Raw genomic sequence first — 27,145 nt, forward strand, 5'->3', positions numbered from 1 at the left:
AGACAAATGGTCATATTACCGTGAGAGTTCCTTTGGCAGAGTAAGCAGCATAGGAATACAGAAGGTCTTGACTGTGGTGAGTTTGGGTCTCTTTGTTACATGGCTGTCCACTAGGATAATAGCATTCCCCAGTGTTACTCAGAGTCACTGTATTTGGAGAAGAGCTTGGCAGGTCGAGCAAGACAGAGTAATTTATGAGCTGGACATCTTCAAGACCAAAGGATGTCCATTGACCCAGAAGTTTTGTTGCAACATCTCTATCTTCTTTTCCTCTCTGCTGTATCAAATCTCTATAAGAAACAATAGCAAATACAATGGGTGAACAGACTGGCTTTTTCAATAAAAAAAGAAGCTTTTGATTATATTCATAGGTAACTTGGAATCTTATCTTTTATAAAACAAGAAAAGGGGGAAATGTTGCTCTAGGAATAGCTACTGGATGAGTTTAGTTATTGCACTAAGCCATGGTTTACTTAAGCATAATTGGGGAATACACCACTATTATCTGAGTTCACACAACACCATGTTAAACCCATGGTTTAAAAACCACAATAGGTGTTTTCAACTAACACACTAAGGCAAGATCTGAACACATTATGGCTTAGCATGATATGAAAATCCAGACATTGTATAATAGCATAACAAAGACATTAATAGACTAGATAGACTAGATACTAGAGAAGCTGAGCCAAGAAAATATATGGATATGGCTAAACCATGAAACCAGAAAGCAATGTAGAATCAGTGGCTAGATACTCCAAGGATAATTCTCAGAAGCCATATAAGGCAGATGTCAAAAAAGAGTGCTGATGGGTAGAATTTTGTTGGCTTAGGGAACTTGGACTTCCGGGGTCAGGAAACTATATTAAGGGAAGTCATTGGTACCCTTTTGACAGATGCTTTGACAGAAGCCAGGAACAATCCCAGTAGGAATGGAGCGAGGTAGAAGAGTGGAGCAAGGTAGAAGTCCATATACCTATGGCCAAGGAAGAAGTTCATTCATGGTTTCCCAAAGAGCTTTAACAATTGAGAGATCAGATACCTACCTTGCTGCTAAGAATTATCTATCTGAATCTATTTATGGTTAATAACAATGATTTCAACCCATATGATTAATTGCCTGCCCTTGATTTCTCCACCAAAGTTACTGTAAATTTATAATCCCGCTTTATAATCCTTCTTTCATTTCTATACCATATTTACCATGTCGTTAAGAAATATTCAAGGCCACAGTAGAAACTATATGTCACGCTGTCACAATCTGAGGAGGATCTGTTTTCCCATATATCTTTATTGTCAATCCAGGAATGGCACAATAAGGTTCTGTTAATGCTGTAGGTCATCTGAACTCAATCTCCCATTTCAGTTCCTGCTCTCCCTTTCTTAGAAGGTTACTTTTCAAAGTGCTGTGATCCTTCAGAGAAGTCTCCAGTATAGAATGATGAAGTGAAGGCTGAATGACAAGTTTAGAGTAGCCACAAATCTGGTCCCATGGACCTTGGATTTGTCTTACAGTACCCATTTAATTGAAAAAGGCAAACAGAGATTATTTTTAAACAAATTAACATGACATTCGCCACCTCTGATCTATTCTAACACCAAATAAGGTCCACGCACATTTCAAGTGTAGTAGGCTTATGCTAAAGGCTTGTGAGCTCTTTTCAAGAGGAATAATAGCCAAAGGTCAGCTCTTTGGACTTAATCTTTTCCACTTTATCTCCAATAAGTCTTCAAACAGTCTGCTCAAAATAGACAAGTTAATCCAATCACTAGTACATTACAAGCCAGTGATTTCATCGGCTGTGCCCTTTAACGCAATGACATGAACTTGGACAGTCCCAATACGTGCCAAGTCATTTGATTAACACAAATGCTCCTTGAATATCCCCATTTCCATCAGTATTGGAAGCATTAATAGACTAAATAATGAAAGAAAATCCATCCCATTACAAACGAGATTGAGGTACTTCCCCATCATAAGCACATTTTTCATTGCAGGGGGTAATTTCAAATAAAGATTACAATTATAAAATCATTATCTCATTGCAGAATGAAAGATGCTTTCTACCTGATAATCAAATGAAAATTAATTTCATATATACATACATACATACATATACACAGACACACCCAAAAGAGAAAAAGAAAAAAAAACCCCACAAAAATCATAATGATAGAGATACCATACATTGTAAAAAAGATAAGAATAAAAAATGAAAATGCTTTCAAAACTTTAGTGACAATATCCTTGATTGAATTAAAAACAAAACAAAAGATTGCATTCCTTATTTACTTCATAATTTATTTTCAGACTATTAAAATACAGATGCAAATCAGGCCTTAAACTTTATTAAAACACATCAGCAGGTATTAAGTGTTTTTAATTAGTCTTGGGAATAATGTAATCTTGCAAACAAATGCTAGTAAAACCTCTGACAAGATAAGGTTGGTGAATTTAAGTTTTACTTTACAGTACTGTGAAATTGATCCTATCAGTCTAAATGGAAGTTACTTCCAAACAAACATGTTCAGGTTGTTGCCCTGTAATATTTAAGTAATATTTATCCCTAAAATTTCTAAGCAGTTCCCAATCTAGAGTACAGTTTTCTTTAAAGTTAAAGTATTTGTTATGTCCTTCAATTCTTAATCTAGCAAAAGTAAGACTTAACTAGATCCCTGTGAAAGCAACAAAGTCATCATTTCTTCCCATCTTTTCAATGGAAATTGGCTGAGTTTCCCAACTGCATACACCTATCTCTGCTTTCTCTCTACTTACTATTCAGCATTTGATAAGTGGATTCAACTGTACAAACATTGCTCATCCATGTTTAATCCAAATTTTATTATAGAGTTAGGACAAATCAACCACTATACAAAGCATAGAATTTTTAATAAAACATTAAGAAGACAAACTACAGAAGAATCTTAATTATTTTTCATAATGCTCCAATCTAAGTGTGATAAATAGTGATGATAGATAGATAGATAGATAGATGATAGATAGATAGATAGATAGATAGATAGATAGATAGATAGATAGATAGATAGATGATAGAGATAGATAATAGATCGAGATAACTCTATCATTCTTATTAAAGCAGGGACAAAAAACCCTTCTCCATTTTCTCTAAACAAACAGGTCACATACAAGAAAACTAAGGTAATAACCCTTTACACATGTCAGAACACTCTAGGATGGCAAAATGACCAGTCAGCATTTTAAAGCACCATACTTGGAACAAAGTGCCTTTGTATGTATCTGTCTGACTGTCTTAACCGTATAAGGGGGGAGGGGGGGGGAAACCATATTAAATCAATGAGAAATCTCTTGCTACAAATTATACTTGACATGTTTATAATACTATACCATCCCAATGCTTGTATCTGCACCTGTGGAACAGATCTAATGATCACTGTTGAATAAAGTTTTCTCTTTATCTGTTGGCTTTCTTTACGCCTTGGGCATGGAATCACGATTCTACAAACAAGCCTACATGAACTGAATGATCCCCCTAATCTTTTGCCCCAATTCTTTGGCCTATACATTCACATATAAGATGCTTTTATAGGATAAGACAGTTGAAAACCAATGGTTTTCTATCCAGAGATATACCACAAGATATCATTGTTCACAATTTATACTATAAAGCTCCAGCAATCTGACTGCAATTGTGTGAGTCAAAAAAGAAGCTGCAAGGTTCCTGAAGGGGAGAAAGCAATTTGTCTGTACAGCTCATCAGCTCACAACAGTCATAATGCTAGTATTTCTTGTCAGCACAGCAGTGTGACAGCCCCTAAAGGTGGAAGGATACAACTTGTCTCTATAGAAAAATGAACATTTATAGAAACCAGCATTTTGATACAAAATAGGCAGTAATGGAAAGTGTGATGTGGATGAATCAGCATGGCTGGCAAGGGATACAGAACGATTATTGGAACAGAAGTTGAACAATTCTTTCAATTTCATTTTTGTGGAACTTCTAATATATGCATTTTTGCTACCACATACACTTAGTAAGGGGGGGGGGGGTTCCAAAGGGGTGGGAGGAGAACCTGCATTTTCAATGTGCACATGATTCTCTTTCACTCTTATTTCATAAAAGAGACAAATTGCATACAGTATGGCAAATGGAAGCAGTTCCTGTTCTCTAATTTAGAAAGGCTTAGATCTAACAGACAGCACCATGACCATAAATGGCGAAACTCATGGGTCAGAGATAGAACCAGGATTGATCAGAAGTAAGATGGAGGCAGTGCCTGAATGTGAGTTATCAATCATGTTGGGATGTCAGTACTGGAGACTAAAGCAAGAATCATTTTTTTGGGGGGCGGGAGGATCACACATAAAAAGGAAAAATTCTTGATGAGGATCAGTGGACCTGAAAGGACCGTTCCTGCCTGAATGAACATATTCCATTCCCAAAGGATCAGTTCCAATCTGCATACATAGAATGGGAAGTTAAGCTTTATTCTGGGAGTCTCAACTCTTTTAGACAAATATCTTCAATTCCCAGAATCCTCATTAATGGCCATGGTGCCTGCAGAGTTCTGGAGGTTGAAGTCCACATATCAGGGAGTTGCCAGAATCAGGACCCACTGCTATACCTGCATACATTAATTGCAGTTCCCAGGTTCTTCGATACTACTAGCTCCAAAAAGTTGGACTGGGGAAACCCACAATGCATGCCCATGATAGAAAATTCCCCTGTGTGTAAGGCTATCATATCTAGGCTGCAAATCCCAGATAAGTACCACATGGCAGAAAAATTCAACTCTGCTATCATCTCTTGGTCATCTGGATTTTGCAGGCCACATCTACAGGTGTAATATTTTTACCCTCTGCCTCAGAAATGCTGGAGAAATTTATCCTCAAATTTTAATACAAAGTGACAGATCTAATGAGTAGATGAGAACAGAGGTGTCCATTAGATTTCTCAATTCTCTGAACATTGAGAAAAAATACATTCAGAATTATGTATTTTGAAAGAAAATGCATTCAGAAATAGATACTTCAGTATAATTGTATATGAATATGAGAAATAACCAACCAACAGCTTAGGCAGCTTTTAGAAGGCACAGAAATCAATTTATGAAAAAAAAATGCAAAGCTGACATGGTCTAAAAACAGACTTTGCCCATTCTTACTTGGAACCAACATCGAAAGTTAATTTGTTGATTTGATTCTGAAAATGCAGCCTCCCTGTATTAAACTTCTAACAGCCAGAATAATCACAACCATTTGGATGTGCTGAGTCACACACCCAAGAACAGTGTGCAATCCCCCCCCCCCTAACATATTTTACATGAATGTTACCTCTGGAAATCCTTGGGGCTGGGTGGATGATACAGAAACCCCATCTTAGGCATTTGATTTATAATACTGTAACTGATTCCCACATGCTGGCAATGTGATATGTGAACTCACTGTATCTTAACAACACCTAATACCTACCTGTGAGCCCTGTAGGCCTGCTGCTATGAAAAGATATTTATTCGCATGGATTTCTGTCTTACTGGAGCAGGAAAAGACCTTGGTGAAAACATTTGCAACCAACCATGGAGCTATTGTTTTCCTATAAAGGTGCCTTATGGTCAGAAATTCCATCACGAGCTGTCATCCTGGGATGAAATATACACATGTGGTTGTGCTCCTGCTTTTCAAATATTACCTGTCTTTGTGTTTTAAATCCCTCCCCACTTTTCCATTGGGCCCACAACTTAAACTGGTGTTTTCCATTTACCTTTTCCTGAAGTCTAATTGCTTGAGAAATAACAGTAGAGAATTAGTGTGCATATGTGTTGCAAATGAACTGATCTTTATTTAGGGGGAAAGTGACAGCATGCTGTTCCAGAAAGAGAGAATGCAAATATACTGAGCATTCATTCCTATCATGTCAAACTCCTCTGGCACCAAAAAGCATGGCTCTTTTTTTATTTTTATTTATTTTTATTTTTTATTTTTTTATTTTTTTTTTTCACAATCTCTTCCTTGTACATTTTTGTTCCAGGCAAAAGATACACAAGACAGATGATAAGCAATATCTTAACTCTCCTCCAACACAAAAAAGTACACAGCCTGATCCATCAAAAGCCAGTAACTGACATTTGCACAAAGCCCTGCAATTAATCCACAGAATTGCCATTTGGAAACATAAATCTCTATCAATGAATCGCCCCGTGCAAATGCATTAAACCTCCGTCAAGACAGATCTCAGCAACTATAATGGCACAAATCCATAAAGACTTTTAATCTAAATATAGTTACTTGGATTTTTGAACATTTTGCCTATAATACCAACCATTTTTGGTGCTTTATCATTCTGTGGTTCTAAGCACACTACTGTCAGCCCAACTGTACTGTCTGGTTGTTCTGGATCTCAGCAATGAAAAAGATCAAGATTAGTTTACAGTGAATGGCATTTCTGTTTCTGAAGGTAGGATAGAACTATAAAATTTGCTCCACTGGCCATCAAAATGCCCTGGAAAAGCTCACTAACTTGCTGTGCTGAGTCAGGCCAACATACATCAGACCTCACAATGTATTCCTTGAAAAACTTTGAAGCACAGCTTAACATGCCAGACTTCCCTTTTGTCTCAAAATGTTTGCAGGATGCAGGAAAATAATAATTATTGCATGTTACTTGTTTTCAGTATCCTACTATATGGTATTAAGAGATACTCTGCCTCTGTACATGAGTCTTTAACTGAACTGTTCTTACTCCGTATTATGCAAATATTTGCAGCACACATATATTGTCATGGCCATTTTGAGGAGCAGAAGAAGGAGGAAATTGTGATGGAGAGTAAAGACAGAGAACTCATTAGGGTTCATCCTTGGCCATCCTCTTTACTCTCTATATTTCCCCGGCTGTTCTTAGTTTAGGCATGAATAGGTTTTTACTGGATAGCTGTGCAATGTATCTTTTAACTTCTGTGTTTAGTCTAAAACTGTATATTTTAATAAACTAAACTAAACTGCATAGACAGTCAGTTTGGTGTAGTGGTTAAGGCGCCAAGCTAGAAACCAGAAGATGGTAAGTTCTAGTCCTGCCTTAGGTATGAAAGCTGGCTGGGTGACTTTCAGCCAGTCCCCCTCTCTCAGCCCTAGGAAGGAGGCAATGGCAAACCACTTCCGAAAAACTTTGCCAAGAAAACTGCAGGGACTAGTCCAGGCAGTCACCAGAAGTCAACACTGACTCGAAGGCAGAGGAAAAAAAGAAACAAACTCTAAACTGCATACATATGTGCCAATGATAATAATAATCAAAAAGAAAAATACATATTTATGACTTGAATTATTTTAGGTACCCCTTGCCATGTAAGAACAGCAACGGTTAGCTCAAACGCGTGGCCAGAATAAATCACAGTTCCACTTAGCTCAGCACGTTCAGACTTGCAGTCAATAATTGCACCTGAGATCTGTTCACCATTATCAGTTTTCTGAATCTCAGCATTCACATTGCTAATTGTATTACTGTACCCTTTAAAGGACTGCTTCTTAGTCACCGATCCATTTTTACAAACTAGTAACGACAATTTCCAGCTCTGGTTTGGCCAACTAACTAGTAACGAAGATGGGAAGTAGTATCTAAGGTGGCAAATAGTCTGTGGCCAGTAAATGCAGAGCCGGGGGGAAGATAGTGGAAGACGCTGATGGTCCACAAACAACAGTTTGAGAATTGCTTGCTTATATCATTGATCAGACGTGATATCTGAAGTTGTCTGTCTTAAGTGCTTCCCTTATGTCACTGTTCTGCACTTGGCTATATCTATCAGAATAAGTTTATACAATCAAACAAAAACAAACACACAAAGCAGAGAAAACAGATCTTACAAATCAGTCAACATTTGTGTTAGACCTTACCAGGATGACCTCAGTATCTTTGAAAAGACGTTGACCTCTGCGCTAGAAGTGAGAATGCCCATTTTTAGATCTCTGCCAGCCTGATGATATTCAAAAATCAGGAAAGTCCCTGTCCTATTCATGGGCCCGGAATGACCCTGACATTGCTGTTACAAAATTGGCTGGTTGCTTTAGCTGCCAGCTTCTCTTCTCTCATTTTTATTTAAAGCATTTAATTTAAAACATTCTTAACCCTTGATCTTTACTCTTCCCTCCAATGCCCTCCCCCCAAAGTGCAAAGCTAACTGGCTGTCTCACTGCTCACTTAATTATCAAGTGCAGTAGAAGTTGACAATTTCTGTCAGATGGTCTTTCTCCCCCATGGTTCACCAAAGACTGTATATTATTTTAAGTGACTTTTTTCTGCCTTCAGAAAAGCAGCTGCAACATCATAATAGAGAAGATAAGAAGAACAGCCTTGGTCCTTTCAAATGTACAGTTTCCATTATTTCATGGACTGTTTAATCATTTGATTTTGGACATCAAAGGCTGCAAAATGAGATACACACTGAAATACATCAGAGCAAAAACAGTATAACAGGAGTGACTTACACGAGGATTTCTCTCTCTCTCTCTCTCTCTCTCTCTCACACACACACACACACACACCTCTCTCTCTCTTAAAGGAATTGTCGGTGGCTTTTTTGTTATTATCGGTAAAGAAGAAAGAAATACCTGTTTGTCCGCAATGTGACACAGTTAGTAGCATAGGAAAACTAGTTCATGTTACATCAGGGTCAGCTATTATTGGATTGTTGTTAATCATTTTGCTTTTGCTTTTCTCCTCTGTATGTACTGTCGGTAGTCACTCAGAGTTGTAAATAAATAAAATAAAAATAACTGATACTATTATATAGACTCACAAAAGGTCTTCTATTTGGAGAGAAAGAAGGAAAGAAACAAGAGATTGAAATGCTGTTGGAGCTTTGGGAAGAGGAGATGTTGTAATCTTATGCAACCTTTATAAAAGCCTTCTAAGTCAAGTTTACTCCTTGCAATGAGCAACAAGATGAATTCAAATATATTTGTTAGCCATTTGGCCTGAACGCTGTAAACGGAGAAAGGAACTTGTTCCATTATATTCTCCTTCTTATAATTACATTATATTATCATAGAAATAAGTCAGTAGGACCAGGGATATTGACTAGTGATGATAGGTAATTGCCCTGCTGCAAGCAGTTTTAAAATCATTTACAGCTGACTATGCAGGTTTAATGATTGATAGCTCATATGTACCAAAGGTCATACACGGAGGTATGAGAAAGGGTCTTATGGCACCTGAAAGTCTAAGAAATTTATCGTGGCGTTAGCTCTTGTGGATTACAGTCCATCTTATTAGATGTAGCTAATAAAATGCCTAGTTCTCAAAAGCTTATGCCATAATCAATCTGCTTGCCCCTCCAGAAAATGTTAGAACAGTATTTGAAGCTGTGTGAACTCTTCTGAAAAGTCACTGCTTGAGGCTGCAGTGTGATCTTGCAATGATCAAGCCCATTTTCACCTGTGACCTCAAGCAATTTGCATTCTTGGGCTAATAAGTCTATGGTACAGTATTTACACCTCATACTGTAAATAAAGGGAGGATAGGCAACCTTTCAGGGGCTGAAGGCTACAACTGGGTTATTTTTCTGCCCAAAGGACACATTCTAGTGGAGAGCAGGGTTGGAATTGAAAAGTTGGTGGAATAGAAACACAAAAGTGGGCTGGTCAATGATGTAAAATAGACAGAGAAGAAAAGGGGAAGGAAGGAAGGAAGGAAGGAAGGGTAGTCTAGTCACCCAGGGCAGAGATTAGAAGGACAGACAAAGCATCATTGGTTAGATTAAGAATTCAAGAGCAATAGATGGCTGGAAATTAAATAAGGGAGTGGTGTTTTCTTGTATCCCCACACGCCCATTTTGTACTTATCTTCAAATATTGTACAAAATGCATTATTTCTGCTTCTTTGCAAGACCAAAGAGAACATGCCAATGATTCAATTAAAAAAAAAGTAATGGCATAATTAAGTCTGAATGGCATCTTTTGCTTCCAAAGACAGTTTCGGCAACTTAGAATTGACTTTGCAAATATCTGAAGAGTGGTGACATTCTTTCCCATTTACATGCAGAAAGAGCTGGGAGAGGAAGAGGCATTGCAACTATAGCCACTAATCATAAAAGCACTAGTTTCCCTAGTGATATGCTTTGTCAATTTCAATTCCTCATCATTTCCTCATTTCACTGAGTGGACAGGCTGATTAGATTGCATTGCTAAGCCCAAATGCATGTGATGTTATGCCGTTAGCTAATGGCCATATTTTGGGGGATTGTTAAATAGTATGATTTAGCTCTTTTGTTGTTTTTAAAGAGGGTCCTGGTCATTAATGAACACTAATAGAATTAATAAGGGCAGCCTAGTAACTGAAATCTGAGAAAGAGAGTGGAAACAGGGAAAAGAATGGTAATTAAAAAGTAGTCCTGTTAGCTCCTGATTCAGTGCAGGAAATTCACGGTGACCTCAATGTGTGTGTATTTTTGAAGTGTCCCGACCTGCCTAGGTAAATATTTTAGGATTTGTGTGTGTATAATACAATAATATAAATTCATATGTATCAGGCAATGGGGTAATATATACAGATACATTGGGAATGAACATGAACCTAATTTAGAACTTGATCTGTATTTGGCAGGTTAAAGGACGGCAAATTTAGAACATCCTGATTCTCTATCCCTGATGACCTCTGAATAAACCTCTCCTCCTTCTTTTTCCTATGACACATTGCGGATGGCTTGTTACTGCAACTGCATCGTATTCATTCACTCTACAATAGCTTCTCCTTTGGTAATTTCAAACTCTTTTATACCTTTGCAAAAGATATTCTAAGAGCCTGATTGTCTGATGGGATATTGTTAGCAGTTCAAAATGCTCACTCTAAGCTGCACTGCATATGAAATAGCAACATGTAATCCATGTATATGTACTTATATACATGCAATTATATACATACACAGAGCTGGGAGCAGTTGCCGGCTAACCTCATCTGGGCTTGGAAGCTAAGCAGAATTGAGATGGGAGACCACCAAAATGTCTAGGTCTAAGATACAGAAGGAAGGAAGGAGGCAGAGAATTGCAAACCACACCCTCCAAGAGTCAAGCCTGACTAGAAAAAGCCTGTGCCTCTATAATACAAATATATTTATGCCATTCAGAAATTTATGTTCTAGGGATATTGGGCCAAGGACTACGAAGCAAAAGTCAGGGAAATCATATTTAACAAAATTTAAAGCTACAGTTGTACAGATCAGGTCAACCCTTAGCAGAATTCACAAAGATTATGCAAGTATTCTGTAGTAAAGATAACGTGTATTTTTTTTTAACAGATTAGTTCAGTGATGGCGAAGCTATGACACACATGTCAAAGGTGACACGGCAGGATGTTTTGGGTGACCTAGCAGTGTTCACCAACACCTAACAACAACCATTCTCCCTGGTTGAGTTACCAAAGAAACTGAGTTTGTTTTACTCTTATTTCATTTTGGTAATTATTTGATGTTTCTTTATATAATATATAACACCACATATGATTGAACTGTATTTTTTAAAAATAAACGACTATGTAAAGAATTGTTCAGTGGGGATGGGGGTGACACGCCAGCAGAGTTAAGCTAGGCATTTTCCAAATTTTTGACATGCTAAGCCCCAAAAATTCACTATCACTAGATTAGTTGTGTTGCTTGGATTTTATAGATAGGTTGGATTTTTTCATGCAGGATGTGCAAAATGGTCCTAAAGCATTCATTCATTCATTCATTCATTCATTCATTCATTCATTCATTCATTCATTCAAATTTATTGGTTGCCCAAGTCCAGTTCAAGATAACATCAGAATAACCTACAAAACAATACAAAATCATATCACAAAGGGGAATGAATTTTTTAAAAAATGATGAATATAGTCACAACATGTATCAACTGCCCTAAAATCCTGCTAACTTTTAATTTCTGTTTGAATTCCTCCAGCTGTTTTGGATTTAGAATTATAGCTTTGAATGATATTTGGTACAAGACGTAATCATGTTGTAATTATATTTGAGTTTTTTTTTTTTAATTCATTCAGCTTGTATAATGTGATTTTGTATTGCTTTTGAGGTTATTCTGATGTCATCTTGAACACTCGTGTTATTCTTGAAATTGAAACACTAAGTAAATAAAAAGAAATTCCATGTAACTCTTTGGCAGCATAACTCATGCTGCCAAAGAGTTAAATGGAATTTCTTTTTCTTTAATTTAATTAATGCACATTCTTGTCCTGTATATATGGTTGTTTTATTCTGTTTCATGATAGATAGAAAATAGAAATGCTCAGCTTTTCCACCTCATTAAAATATTGAGGGGGGGGGAAACAAAATTGTCCACCAATAGACATGCTGGCTTCTGGCCATCATCTTTAAACAAATTAGTGCTATGTATTAGAGCTTTGTAGCACTTCAGATTTAAAGGGGAAAGTGTGCTTCAGAAAGCATGAGGGCACCTGTTGGCGAGTGGCTGCATCTGTTTTTGGAACAGCATATTCGTCTTCTGCAGCTGCTCCATGATGCTAACACAAGACGCATTTTGCTTTAGAATTGCCAACAGGTACTACACGTGTGTCTATGTGCACTCCAAAGCACACCTCCTCCTTTGTATCTGAAGCTTCACAGCTTCACTGTGTATTTCTTATCTTCCTGTTCCTCACTCCCCCTGTGAGGAAAAGAAGGTGAAGTCCTTCCTGCTTGAAGTCCTTCCTCTCACTTGTCTACCTTTCCTAGCTTGGAATAAGGCCATAATATCCTGGTCCACTTGACCCTTTCTTATCTGATCTAGAGGGCGGCTGTGATGAGAATCCACAGCAAGAGGCAATTCACTTGGGTAGCTTGGAGCAAAGGAGGTTGCGGAGTCTATAGCAATATTGTAAAACGTGGATAAGGGATCTTAGGTTCAGAAGAACAGAGAACAACCCTACAGTTTCAGTGCAGGTGAGTTATTCACCTAGAGCAATTAGCAAAGTTTTGTAAGTAGGACAAACTACTCTTGCTGGGAGCTCCTTCTCCTCAAGTGCTGGCTGTAAAAGGACCACTTCCCTTTTTTCAGAGACACTATGGACAATGGTCAAAGATTTAACAGACATATTGGAGAATGCTCCTTGGGATCACTAGAAGAGTGAAGTTAATTCCTTGACATCAGTAGGATGAAGCCTGGTAGAGGTTATGTAATCTAGGACCGACAAAAGATCCTAGTTCAGAAAGAGTAGAAACTTGCTCTGATGCTTCTTTAGTGTTGCTGCCTCTGGAAGTTTCACTATCCAAGCTCTCTCGGGCCCAAGACATGACTCATAAGAAAAGATCTGCTGTATCATCTATTCTAATGAGTCCAGCTTTCTCTTTCCTAGAGTGGAAATGCTTTTGGGAAGATCAACATCAGGACAAAAGGGCAACAATTCTCTGTTACATTTGTTCCCCAACATTTGATACTCAGATCCACGCTGCTCCTAATTTCTCTAGTAGAACACAGAAATCTTGAACTGAAGGGGAGCCTGCTACCTGTCTGAACAATTGGTTCAAGTGCCAAACTGTGCTCACTTATTTTCTGCCTTCCTGCAACTTAAATTCTTATTCTATGTCCTATACTCTGGAATGAAAGAGAACAGGTCTTCAGTATTTCTTCATAGGACTTTGTCTTATCCATGATCATCTTCATTATTCTCTGGACCTGTTCCAATCCTCTGAATTCATCTCAAAGTGTGGATCTGAATTTGGTACCCAAGATGGTGCTGATCAAAGCAGAATAGAGGGAAATGATTACTTCATATGATATAGAAATCATACTTTTGCTGATGCATCTTAAAAGTGTATTTATCGTCTTTTCAGCCACTTCACACTGCTGGTACTTATTCAACTACTACTCTAGGATATTTTTCGCAAGGACTATTACTAAGCCAGGTATCTCCCATTTGATTTTTGTTTTCTAAGTGAAGAACTTTGCATTTGTTCACATTAAATTTCATTCTGTTAGGCTTAGTTCATTTCTGCAACCAGTATTTCATTTTGTTGTTGCTGTTGTTGTTGCTTTGTAGGTTATGCTCCTGTTGCATTAATACCAGCAGGGCATTTATAGGGGCCAAGGGTCCTAGCTGAACCTTCAGTGTTTAAAAAAAACAACCTGGTCTGTTCTAGGACCTGTGTATGCCCACAGACACCCTTAGGCATTTGAGGGAACCAATATTATAGGGATTACTAACATAGAATTATAAAACTTTGTAACATTAAGATTAAACTGTAAGTATTGCTCTTACTATTGATATTAAAACTATAAAGACTAAAATTTAGCTAAGTATAAACAATAAAACAGAGAAGCACAAAATGAGTGAAATAAAGCAAAAATGGGCTAAAAATAGTCAGCAAGTCAAAAACTCTAGGCCTAAGCATAGCATAGCTGCAATGCTAGGATGTCCAAGGAGATACAGAAAGCCTTCTTTGCTGACATCTAGTGGTAGCCTCGAGTTATGCAGCCTGGTTCTGGTCATCCTAGCCCTGATGCAACTTGCTACTGTTGCTCTGCACCCAAGAGACCTCTGTGAGCCATCACCATGGACATTGCACCCTAACAAATCTCAGATCCTGGAGGAGATCTCCTCCCTCCTCTAAAATGTAGCTATCAGGTAGGTGGGGAGCAAGACAAGCAGTGGCAAATGTCAGAAGGCAAATACTGGAGACACCAAAGGAATAGGAAGGTTGATTTGTTTATCCACAACTGCTCCTTTAATCCTTCAGAGCCAGAGCTTTTAAAACAAGTGCAGTCTCCTTTGAATTTCCATCTATCAAATTATTAAAATAAATGATAACATCCAACTAAAGCGATAAGTCATTTTGGCAATGGAAAGCTGGGTCCTTTGGTCTTTCCTCTCCTCTTCTAGGCAGTTTGGGAATGCCACTGCCATCCTCAACTGAGGAACTTTGAGCAGTCTTCCTCCATGGCAGCAGATAGCTCCTTTGATGCCCCACTGGCATTTCTGCCTGTTTAACTGGGTCAATTTTCCATCAGGGAAGGGAACCATTTCCAGACCAGCCCTCTCTGAAGGGTAGGGGGACTTTAAGGGGCCTGAATAGTACACCCTTAGAGTTTCTTCCACTCCTCACTTTCTAGCATCAGCTTATGATTTCTCTCCTCCTCCCCATCTTTGGTTCTCAAGGCTTTTAATATTGTAGGCACTAAGTCTGGAAATACTTATTCCCTGATGATGAGGCTTTCTTCAAGAAATATCTTTCCTTCAGCACATCCCCTGGTATCAGCCACCCTACACATTTTTGTATATCTGCACATATGACATGGATGGCTTCTACTTTTTCATCAAATGGTTCATGAAAAATGTGGAAACATAGATGACTCAACAATGATCCTTGCGATATTCCATTGGGTACCTCTTTCAAATTTGATAGAAACCATTGAGGTAGCCTCTTAATTATCATCCAGACTGCTCTTAAGTTCAGAGTTTGTCTCAGTGTGGCCAAGCTAAGAGTTATGAAGTTCCCTGTGGGAATGCTAGGGAAAAATGAGAGAACTACCCATCTCATATATATGAAACAATTCAGGTTTTGGATTGTGTTTTAAGGAGAAGTGAGAGTATTTTATTAAAATCTCCCATTTTCACCCCAAAGCTTGGTTGCTTGCTTCTTTATTTATGAAAGACAAAAATAAAACTTGAAGGCAACAATAGAAAGGTTCTGCCAGAACTTCAGATGTGCTCTCAAAATTAGAATGGTGAGGCAAAGCGTGATTAGATAACACCGCAGTAACCATAAATGTTCAAAGAAGTGACAGCAACATGCAGATGTTCAGAACATCAAAGAAAAAAAAAATAAGGATGCCCTAATAGTATTAAATGTATTCTAATGTGCAATCACCTGAACTGCTTTATCTAAGAAAAGAATGGGTCAGAGTAGAATGTGAATGTTTGATCTTACAGGCCAGAAGGTAGTAGTGGTTGCTAGGCATTAAAGGGAAAACAGAGCTACTCAAAAAAGGCAGACTCAATTATGCCTTTGGAAAAAGAAAGCAAACCCATTATTTAACAAAGCTAAATGTAGCCTTCCTTCAATGGCTTATTCTGTTTACACAAAGAAATCACAAGTTTTACTTGGTGCTTACAGGGATACTTTTGAAAACAAATAGGGACAAAGGACAGGGAAACTAGGAATATCCACACAAGTGATATTCTGGGGACGACAGATTTACAAGGAAGTTCTATTTCTATATTGCAGACAGTCCAGAACATTGATCTGGGCCTCTTTTATTACTTTTGAACATTCCTTAAGGCAGAGAATTCCTCTACCAGCTCTCTGGTGAACAGATGGGTTCTAGGAATTAGATATTAGTTTTAATGGCCACTGTATTCTGAATAGCATAGAGTGAAGGTACTGCTTTGCTGTATTTTCATATTATGTTTACAGATGTTTTTCCTGTCCCTCCAAGCTCTGAGAATAAAAAGCCAAGGTATGAAACAATCAATAGCCTTTTGACTCATAACAGGAAATGTAAGGACAAGGTTTATAAACAAAAGGAGATCTTCTCTAAAAAGAGATGCGAAGAGCTGCTAAAAAAAAGATACATATTCCACACTGATCACAGCAGTTTGTGCCAGAAAAGTTTTCCTGTCTCTCCCATATTTATTTCCATAGTTCTACTTATTTCAGGAGGGATAGCTCTCCCAAGCAATGAAACTGCCAAGCTGACTCTGTATGGAGGAAGAAATCCATCGCAATTAAGAATGTTGGCAAGATCTGGTCCAAAAATGAGGACACAGAGAATAGATGGGGGAGTTGACTCAGGACAATGAGTTCTGGTTTAGTGTAAAGATGATACAAGGCAGAAGCAAAGAAACAATTAAAGAGTAGAAGTGTGGTGATTTTTATACATTGCCTAAAAAGAGGAAGAAAAAAAGCAAAAAAATTTAAAAAAAGAGAGGGGAGTGGCCATTGTTTTGTATACAGTGAATACATTATATTTAATATGTATAAATACAAACTTAAAAATATGCAAAGAAGTATATAATTTAAATAGAATTGCCACGGCAATAGTTCAGTAGATGATCAACAGAAATACAATGATATAGGTAGTCCTTGACTTACAACCACAAGAGAGACTAGAAAATTCATTGTTAAGCAGTGCGGTCATTAAGTAAGGCATCATGTGACTGCACCTGATTGACATTTTTTACAGTGGTTATTAAGTGAATTACCATGGTCATTAAGTGAATCATGCAGTTCCCCACTGATTTTCTATGTCAGAAACCAGTTGGGAAGGTTGCAAATGGCAATCATGTGACCCCGGGATGCTGCAACCATCATAAATACATGCTGGTTGCCAAGCACCCGAATTTTGATCATGTGACCTTGGGGATGCTGTGACAGTCATAAGCATGAGGACCAGTCACAAGTCACTTTTTTCAGCGCCATCATAACTTCAAATGGTTACTAAACAAATGGTCATAAGTCAAAGACTATCTGTATAACATGGAAGATTCTACCAAGTGATTTGTAAGCAATGGACATCCTGGGATTGAGGAACAATAGGTGGCAAGTCATAGGCAGCCAGGGAGATTACCTTGGAGAAGGAATCCAGAGGCCATTAGGGAAACACCAGGTACAGAAAAAAAGTAGGTTTAGTCAAAAATGGCAGGAGAATGCTACGAAGAGACTGAGAGTGCCACTCACACTTCATGATCTCCCTTAAAGGGCTGACAGAAGGGATGCCATGTGAGGCCTGAGATCACCATACAAATGATGTGAATTACAGACATCTCTGGTTATAAGGCTGAGAATCTCTTGAATATAACTACTGGTGGAGAGACTTGAGACTCCCATTCTTGCTTCTGCTTACTTGTTATTAATAAACCAGACAATACCTTAAAATTGAGATCCCCATTAGGTATTTATATATGTATGTATGTATGTATGCATGTATGTATTTCATTCATTCATTCATTCATTCATTCATTCATTCATTCAATCAATCAATCAATCAATCAATCAATCAATAGGGCCACTCAATTGGCTAGTGACCATGGCAGCTTACAAAGAAGGTTAAAAACATAAACTGATAAAGCAATTACAAAATGGTAAACTAATAGCTGTACCAGGGAAGATAAAAACTGAAATCACAAACACTCCAAAGGGTTAACAAGTTGCCCCAGTTCAGTAGTTTTTAAGACCTTTCTAAAGGGCAGCAGTGTCAGCACCATAAAGACCTCAGAAGACAATGCTGCTCATGGATCCCATAAAATTACATTTTTTAAAAAAAAAAAATTGATTGGATCTGGGGCATGGCAAACATTTAAGATTTATAAGTCAGGCAGAGATAATTGCCTGGCAAATATCTAGGCCCTAAGCCATGAAGGGCTTTATAGTTGACATCAGCATCTTAAATTGGATAGAGAAGCCAAATGGCAACCAGCACAGCTTGCAAATTAGGCCAAGGTGCACCCATAGCCTTTCACCCTGCCACATGCTGGTCCAGTTGTAGCTTCTGAAAGGTCTTCACAGGCAGTCCCATGTATATCACATTGCAGTAATCTAAAGAAGAGGTGACTAAAGTATGAGTGACAATAAGAAGGGGCCCCCAACTCAGGAACAGGCACAACAACATTTGGTGTTGAGATATGTAGTTGGGTATCATCAGCTTATTGACAATGTTGAACCCCATGCCATTAGCAGTTTCATTAGACGTTAATCTGGAGCAGGAAAAGTGTTGAATCCTGGGGAAACCTGCAAGGACTCAGGCTAGATTTCTCTCCCACTAACAACATTGAGTGGAACCACTGTAGGACTATGCTCCCCACTCTAATCCCTAAAGCCAACCTAGTAAGAAGAAAGATTTCAACCACAATTTACCTGTAAATTGAGGGAACTTCATTTTGAGTAGGCATGGATAGGAACTGTGTAAAGATTCAGTGTAACCAAGATTACTATTGCAGCCCATGCATTCTGTTCTGTCAGTAAAATATAGTATTTGCCAAATGGCATGTTCTATAAACTAGCACTTTGATAACTCACAAATAGAGTATAATGAACTAGTTAATAGCATATTTAATCATTCTTGAACTTTGCAGCTAATTTATGCGTAGCTATCGTTTTAAACTACTTTTCAGAAATAGCTACCTGCAACTTTAAATGGCTTCCAGACAACTAAGGCTTTTTTTTTAAAATAAAAAGGTTAACAAATACATTTAAAAAAAGAGAGAGAGAGATTTGTTAGTTTCCTGAGCTTGCACAAAACTTTGGATACAACTGCCACAGGTCTTTTCAAATTTGCTACCAAATTGATACCAAACTGATTTTCCAGAAATCCCTTCAAACATGGGTGTGTCAGCAGGCTTGGGGATCCCATGGAAGTGAAAAGCCCATGAAATGGCTATATTGTATGATCTTGAAGGTACTCTCCCATGGTTTTAGTTATATTTGTATTTTAATTGTTTAGTAGTTTTTTTTAAAGTTTTACTTTTAATTGTTCTGTTTTTATTGTACGCCACCCAGAGTCACATTTGTGAGATGGGCAGCTATATTAAATAAATAAATAAAAAAAGAAATAAATCTTTTTATCTAACGTCACAGAAGAGGAAAAAAGCATGAGTCCAACTTTCTTCTCAGCATCCCTGAGAGATGGGTCTTTAGCATCTCCTTGAATATCTCTAGTGTCAAAAGGAGCCACCACTGCTCTGGGTAATCAGTTTCACAGTCAAACCATTAAGTTATTCCTAATGCTCAAATCTTTCTTTTGGAAAGTTAAGGAACTGAGAAGGAACATGCTATCAAATCACCAAGGACTATGGTACCCATTGTTTTGTGTCAGGAACATGCAATACCATCATGCAGAAGGACATGAAATGTTAGCTCAAGACTCTGGTCGATAGCATGAAGATACTCATGCTTCCAAATTGGAAAAATAGGGCTGCACCAAAAATCATCCGCTGAAAATCACTTACCAAAATTTGGTGGTGTAAAGGAGAACCAACCTGGTTCAACATTTTCAACATTTTTCAATCATTTTTTCCAACATTTTTCAACCATATTTCTCTCCCCCCTCCCCCAACACTGTTACTGCTCCAGTCAGTGTCCTCCTTAAGGGTCCTAAGAACAGCAGCCTTTCTTTGCTTGTTTGCTGTTTTTTACCTGACATTTCATCATCACAATGCTCATGATAATATATTCTCAAAAATTCTGCACTTTAAAAATGACAGGATCCAGCTCTTGGTAAGAAAACTCTCCCTATTAATTTTTCCTCTGACTCTTTTTCAAAATAAGTTCCCCAAAGATTGCACTGATTTTTCAGTCCAATGTTCACTTTAGAAAGACTGGGTATAAATGCCAATATTTTTATTTTCTACCTTTACCTGGTCAGGAGAACATAATTTTTCTCTTGGTTCTACATGAACAGCCCAGCAAAGACTCAGGAAGGAAATACAGACTCCTACAAACACAGCCTAGAATTTGTTTACCGAAGAGATTTATTTAGAGTTGGGATGGTAAACATTTCTGCAATAATTGGGGTCATTTTTTAAAAATCTCCTATTAAGAAAGCAAAGGGGGTGGGATAATGCTGTGAAAATTGGCATTTTTGCCACTGAAAAATGTCTACTGGGCCCATAAAATGTTGTCAGGTCACAGTTTGCACATTCATAATGTAGAGGTATAATTGAACCTAAAGGAAGAGTTAGACATATCTAGAAAGGCATGTGGTTTTGACCCATCTTGTGTAAATGCAGGAGTGGGCCTACCATTATGCAAAGGGAACCAGCCCTTGGCAGATGAAGCTAAGAAATGACACCAAACAGTAAGCTGTTTTGTTATTATACTTTTACCACAATATGGAGAAACAATATGAGCATTCAGCCTCAGGTTCCAAATTCAACAAAGGTAACTCATTTGTCCTATCTGATGGGGGTTGACAGTTTCACAGAAATATATTAGTCTAATAAGGGGCATGGTTAAAAAAAAAAAGTCAGAATGGCAGCCATAATGGTGTGATCAAAATTTCACAATTTTTTATGCGGGTCACACAAAAAACATTCTGGCCATTCTCTTTCCTTTATTGACATACCTCTGCAGAAACTTCTGAATGTCATAAATTAGAGGTCAGCAATTAGGTAATTTTGCTATCTAAACTGCAAATGTTTTCATCTTCATTGATTTTTAATTGTGTTCCAAGAGCCTTTATAATTCACTGGAAACTTTTCAGAAGTGCCTTAAAGAGAGGACCTTCAATCATGGATAAAATTACTGATCATTTTCTTTGTATTCAGGCACGGTGAATAAGTGGCATGATCTTTTTAATCCAGCATATTGGATTAACCCAGCATCTTGATTCACTTTGACAATTCCCTGCTGCACACATAAGATTAGATATATACATATCTCTAACCATTAGGGCAGGGCAAATTACCCAAGATTTTATCCGAATGTTCAACTGGATTTGAATCTGCAACTGGATTCCAATTTGGCTTAAAGGTTTAAACTCATTTTTTGGTTTAAAGAGTCAGTTTGATCTGATAACAAAGTATATGTGTGGTCCATCAAATATTCAGATTGATTGGAGAGCTGCTGATTCAATCTGCTGCATTGAATCAATTCAGTAAGACAGATGGTTTTCAAACTAAACCTTCAGACAGTCCTAAGCACCTGCACTGAAAAAACAAATTGTTATACTTCTGCTTAGCACCTGATTGAACTGTTGATGTTCAACCAACAAAACAGTCACCAATAAGCCTTCCTTGCAAGTCACATACTTGGCCCATGACCTAAATGAAATGAGTGTCCTCTCCAGTATAAGTGCTGGAATTCTCTGCAACACACAGAGTGTTTTGTCCTGTATGTTGTTGTTGTTGTTCAGTCGTTAAGTCATATCCGACTCTTCGTGACCCCATGAACCATATTGCGCCAGGCCTTCCTGTCCTTCACTGCCTCCCTGAGTTTGCTCAGTTTCATGCTCATTGCTTCAGTGATGCTATCTAACCATCTCATCCTCTGCTGTCCCCTTCTCCTTTTGCCTTCCATCTTTCCCAGCATCAGGGTCTTTTCCAAAGAGTCCTCTCTTCGCATTAGATGACCAAAGTATCTGAGCTTGAGCTTCAATATCAATCCTGTATACACCAATGCTTTAAAAAAATATTCTATAAAAATAACTTTAAAAAACCACAGCCTTCAAATAATAACACTGGAGTAAAAGCCAATACAGGGAGTCCCCAGGATAAGAACACGCAGGGTACAGATGACCCATAGTTAAGAATGGAGCTTCTTGTAGCAAAAATCCTCCAGATTGGACTACTGTATTGCGCTTTACATGGGGCTGCCCTTGAAGACTATCCAGAAGCTTCAACTGGTGCAGAATGCAGCAGCACAGGCAATTTACATGTGCTCCTAGGAGTGCATATATTATATCTCTGCTTCACAAGCTACAATGACTGCCAGTTTGCTTCTGGGTCCAATTCAAGGTGCTGGTTTTGACCTTTAAAGCCCTTCATGGTATGGGGCTGGGTGATCTGAGGGACCACCTCTCCCCGATCACATCAGCCCATCCCATTAGATTTAGCAGGGGAGGTATGCTATGTGTTCCATTGACCAGGGACTTGCATTTGGTGGGTCCCAGGAGGTGGGCCTTCTCTGCCCGGGCTCCATCCCTGTGGAACGTTCTCCCCGCTGAAGTTAGGCTCACCCCTTCCCTGCTGTTGTTTAGGAAGTCCCTCAAGACCTGGTTGTATCATCAGGCCTGGGAGTCTTTGGGAACCAGAGACAGTCTTAAATGGCTCCACTGTAAGTGATATTTTGCTCTTTCCCTGGGGTTTGTATAGTTTAAAATTTAAAATTTTAAAACTTGTTAATAATCACTTTTTTATAATGATTGTTTTTATCCATTTGTTAGTTTATTCAATTGTTGCATGCTGCCCAGAGTTGCTTTGTGTGAGATGGGCAACTATATTAATGTGATATATAAATGAATGAATGAATGAATGAATGAATGAATGAATGAATGAATGAATGAATATAAAACAAAATAAAACAAAACAAAATTTAAATTGAGTTAAATATACAATGGTTCAAGTTAATTACACAATACTACTTATACAGTATTATACAATTACACTGTTCTGGTTTACATACAAATTTGACTTAAGGACAGACCTTGGGAACAGAAGTTGTTTTTAAACTGGGGACTACCTATATTCTTATTGCATATATAAGTCACTGTGGATGGTTGAGTTTTTATATTTTTGTCTTTCCTATTTGAATTTCCCCATCACATCCTCTCCTTCTGACAATGATGAATGATGCTGTAGAGTTCCCAAAATATGCACCAAACACAAAATAAATGCCAGATCTCCATGTGAATCGCGAAACCTACACTTCTTGAAAAGCTGACCTCTCAATGTGGCCTTGTCCCAAATGTCAGTCTCTTTGGTGGTTTCAAAATTCTTTACATCTCTGACAGGCAAGTGCCAATCAAACATTTCCTTTTGTCTAGCCATTCAGTCTCACAGACCTTCGAGGTGGTTTCAAAACCAATGTTTCAGAACTTCCTTCTGAGTTTTTCTAGCCTACTTGAAATTTTTCCACCCCTTGGCTGGTCTGAATCAAATTCATCCTAAATACTCATGAAGACAATAGGAACAAAATAGTCCAAATATAAGTTAGAGTCTACCATTCCATTTTACTAAGAGAATAGGAATTATGATGAAGTTTCCTAGCTTCTCATAGTATCAGCCTTGTGAGGTAGTCCAGACAAGAAACACGCCCAGGATACCAGCTCTATCTTTATTGTAAGGTCACAATAAAGGCTATAGGATAGTTTGGGAGGTTTAATAAATATCTTGGAAGCAGTCAAAGACAACCCACTTCTGCATTGTTGAAAAAAAAAGAGCTTATAATATGCCCATCTAGACATTATTTTTATTTTTCCATAACTCTCCTGGGATATATTACTATCCTTATTAAAAGTCATATTACAAGCTATCAGCATTCTTTCAAAAGGCAGAGAATAGAATGACATGAAAACCCTTCTGTACGTGTATATACCTAAATTTCTAAATTATAGCTGTTGACTTTGGCAATAAAATGAATCACTTCAATAGCTATGTTGCAAACCATTCTCCATTGCCAGGGTCATAGGGACAGGGGCGGGGGAGAATGAATTATTGTATTAGACCATATTTTAACATTATTTCCAAAGTAAATAGCTGATGTCTGAGCATAGTGGAAGTAAAATGACAGCTAAGAGAACTTGCACTGACTTCAATGTAATCTTTTAAAACATAAAGGTTACATTATGTGACTGTACTCATTTTATCTTGTATAAAACAGAATGAACTGATGTTCGTCACTCTGAATAATCTCTGATTGGGAATAAGTACAGTCCATCTCTGTACATGTTGAATCGGCATTTGTTACTTTTGCAAAATAGTGCAAAAGCTCTCAGCACCTCCAGATGACAGTAGAAGAAACACAACCTGTGGAACACAGCCTGCTTTTCCTACCCTTCAACCCGCCTAGCTGTGAAATATGAACCCCAGAAGACTTAGCTGCTTTACAGTTTCTTCTCTGAACAGGTATTCATTCGGCACTCAGTATCAGCCAAGAGAGCTGGAGGGAAAAGATCTGTAATAGGTTTCATCTGTTGTCAAGACTAATTTTCTCACTGCCTTCCTGTATTTGCAAACCAGTCCAAGGTACATCTTGTCAGGCATGAATTAGCTCCATCAGGGTTTGTTTATTTTACTGTTTTTATGCCTATACGGCTGTGCTGATGGAAGAGACAGGATCTCACAGCACTGCTCCCAAAAGTACGGAATTGCTGTTGGTCCTTGATATAAAGAATTCTTTTAAACGTCTACCCTTGATTCTTTCTTTGTGTTAAAAGTGTGTGTTGGTGGGTGCATGATTGCTTTCCCTTCCCAGAATTTGCAACTAACTGCATTTCGAAAGGACTCATTCAAATTTTAAGGAAAAAGGAGATGTAACAAATAGTAATGTTAGGTATATGTTAGATGTATATCCCACTTTTCCTACAAAAAGTCAGGATGGAGTACAGAGTGATCCTCCCTCCAATATTTTTCCCTCCTCAATTTTTTCCTTCTTCCCTCCATTTTTTTTTCCTACCCTGTTAGGCAGGTTGGGCTGAGAAAGGACAACTGGCCCAAAGTCACCCAGTAGGTTTCCATGGCTGAGATTGGATAAGAATTTGTAGTTAGACTAGCATTTTCATAATTATATACTACTGGCTGTAGTCTTGGTCTCCTATTCCGTTTTGTGAGTATAGATGCATTTATTAGATTGTCGTAATTCTGCTGATGTGCTCATTGGATTTTAAGTGGTATACATTCAAAAATGTTTTATATAAGTTTTCAAATTATATTCATTATTTCCAAGCATGTCCTGGCACAATATTCTATTTTTTTCATGCATGTCATGACAGATGCATCCTCCTCTGATTGGTTGCTATCACATACATGCCATCTTTCAGGAGGAAACTAAAATTATAATTACACGCAGAGTAATAATATTAACTGTATTTCATTTAATGAAATTTTCATTATACATAATTACATTTAACCCATTTTAGGGTTTCCTTTTCCCTCTCCCTGACTTCTTTCTCCTGCTCTTTCACTCTTCATAGTTCAGCTGCTGGAGGGTCATGCCCAAATCTGGCTCTTGGGGGCTCAAAAACTGCTGAACCCTTGTTTAAAACTTTAGCCAAAGCAAGGATGGGAATGCTTACGTCATCTTACCTGGACTCCCTCTGGGAGATATTGCTCCTAAGGAAGTGGGGAATCCTCACAGGGGGTTCTCCTGGAAAGCTGTCCCAAGGGATTTGACTGACAATGGAAAGCAATATTAATTATCCATTGAAGAGTGGATGGATTTTGAGTTATGGTTCCTGTTTTTTCAAGAATGAACTCACATGGAATATAAGTCTCAGGTCTTCCCAACTGTTACTGATATCAGAAGTTGGTTTCTACAGATTGCCATTCCCTAGTCTCATATTTGAATATTGCACTGTGAAAAGATGCACCTTCCATGGGTAGGTAAAATGAATAGAATTATTAATTCATGAAGGGACATTAAAAAAAAGGCACTCCAGGAACAAGTTGAAAGACAGCTTATAAAGCTCTCTAAAATACATATGGATAAATTGATTTTCCCCCCTTTAAGGCCATAACAAATTTCTAAACATGGTTGCAAAATGCAATTGTAGTGATAAAGGCTTTCATTTCTCAACCTTGTTACTGACTTTATAGGATTTGGGGATGGATTTTGGAATGGATTAATAATCAGCTTTAAACATAAATTGACAGCTTGTTTATTTAGATTCTACTTTTCCAACATCATCATCATCATCATCATCATCTTATACTTCACTTTCAATTGACAACAATCCCAAAATAGTGGTTTCAATAAAGCCATTTTGTAATAAAGCCACCTAAAATCCCCACATCTTCGAAACTTGTAAAACTCATTAATATTACAATAAGACCATACAGTATACCTAATCTGAGTAGATGTTCCCATTATAGTTTCATTATTGCTCTGGTTAGGACTCTGCCCTGCAATCCACACCTCTAAATTCCAATTTTGTGAGGAGAAATATTGTCATTCATTGGAGTATATGCACAGTTGACTGAAGATTTTAGTTCCGTCACCTAATTTCCTGTTTCTTTTTTCCACTCATTGTTTGCAATATTAACCAAAGGTTGATGATAATAAAGCACTAGGGAGAAAATGTATTGCATCAGTTTTTATTTTGGGTGTGTTTTCCTGATTTAGAAAACAGCTTCTGCATCTCACTGCCTGTATAACGGCAATCCCTTAATTTCAGGATTATAAATTGCATTGAGAATCTACATGGATATAAAAGATCCCCCTATCCTAAGAGTATCCCTTCACGCACGGAGGACAGTGAGAAAAATGGCAAGCAGAGCAAATATGCTAAGAGGATAAAGCAGGACCTAGAGAGGATTAATGTTTAGCCAATGGAAACTATTATTTAAAAGTAGTTTGTTTCCATAAGGATGCTAGTTTTCAAACAAACATGACTCATCTTGAATTGAAAGAAATAGGGCTATGTAGACTATGGTTAATCCATATCAACAATGTGCTTCAGCTCAAAAACGCATCATGCAAAGCATCTCAAGAGGCAAGGTGAATCTGCCTCCTCAGGCAGCTTTGCTTTCACAGCTGTGGC

At 37.9% G+C, this 27,145-nt stretch overlaps 1 protein-coding gene across 2 annotated transcripts in view; it reads right to left on the reverse strand.

The window, feature by feature from the left end:
- Positions 1-27,145, reverse strand: part of NAALADL2 (N-acetylated alpha-linked acidic dipeptidase like 2) — a 774,686-nt gene that overhangs the window by 303,312 nt on the left and 444,229 nt on the right. For both annotated transcript variants that reach the window (XM_088131936.1, XM_088131935.1), the window contains one exon: positions 20-290. In XM_088131936.1, the coding sequence (XP_087988062.1) occupies positions 20-290 (271 nt within the window). The remainder of the gene's footprint in view (positions 1-19; positions 291-27,145) is intronic.

The sequence above is a fragment of the Python bivittatus genome, unplaced genomic scaffold (assembly GCF_059951505.1).
Source record: "Python bivittatus isolate LINGU-HERP-01145 unplaced genomic scaffold, Pbiv_v1 ctg000980_np1212, whole genome shotgun sequence".
NCBI classification, from domain to species: Eukaryota; Metazoa; Chordata; class Lepidosauria; order Squamata; family Pythonidae; genus Python; species Python bivittatus.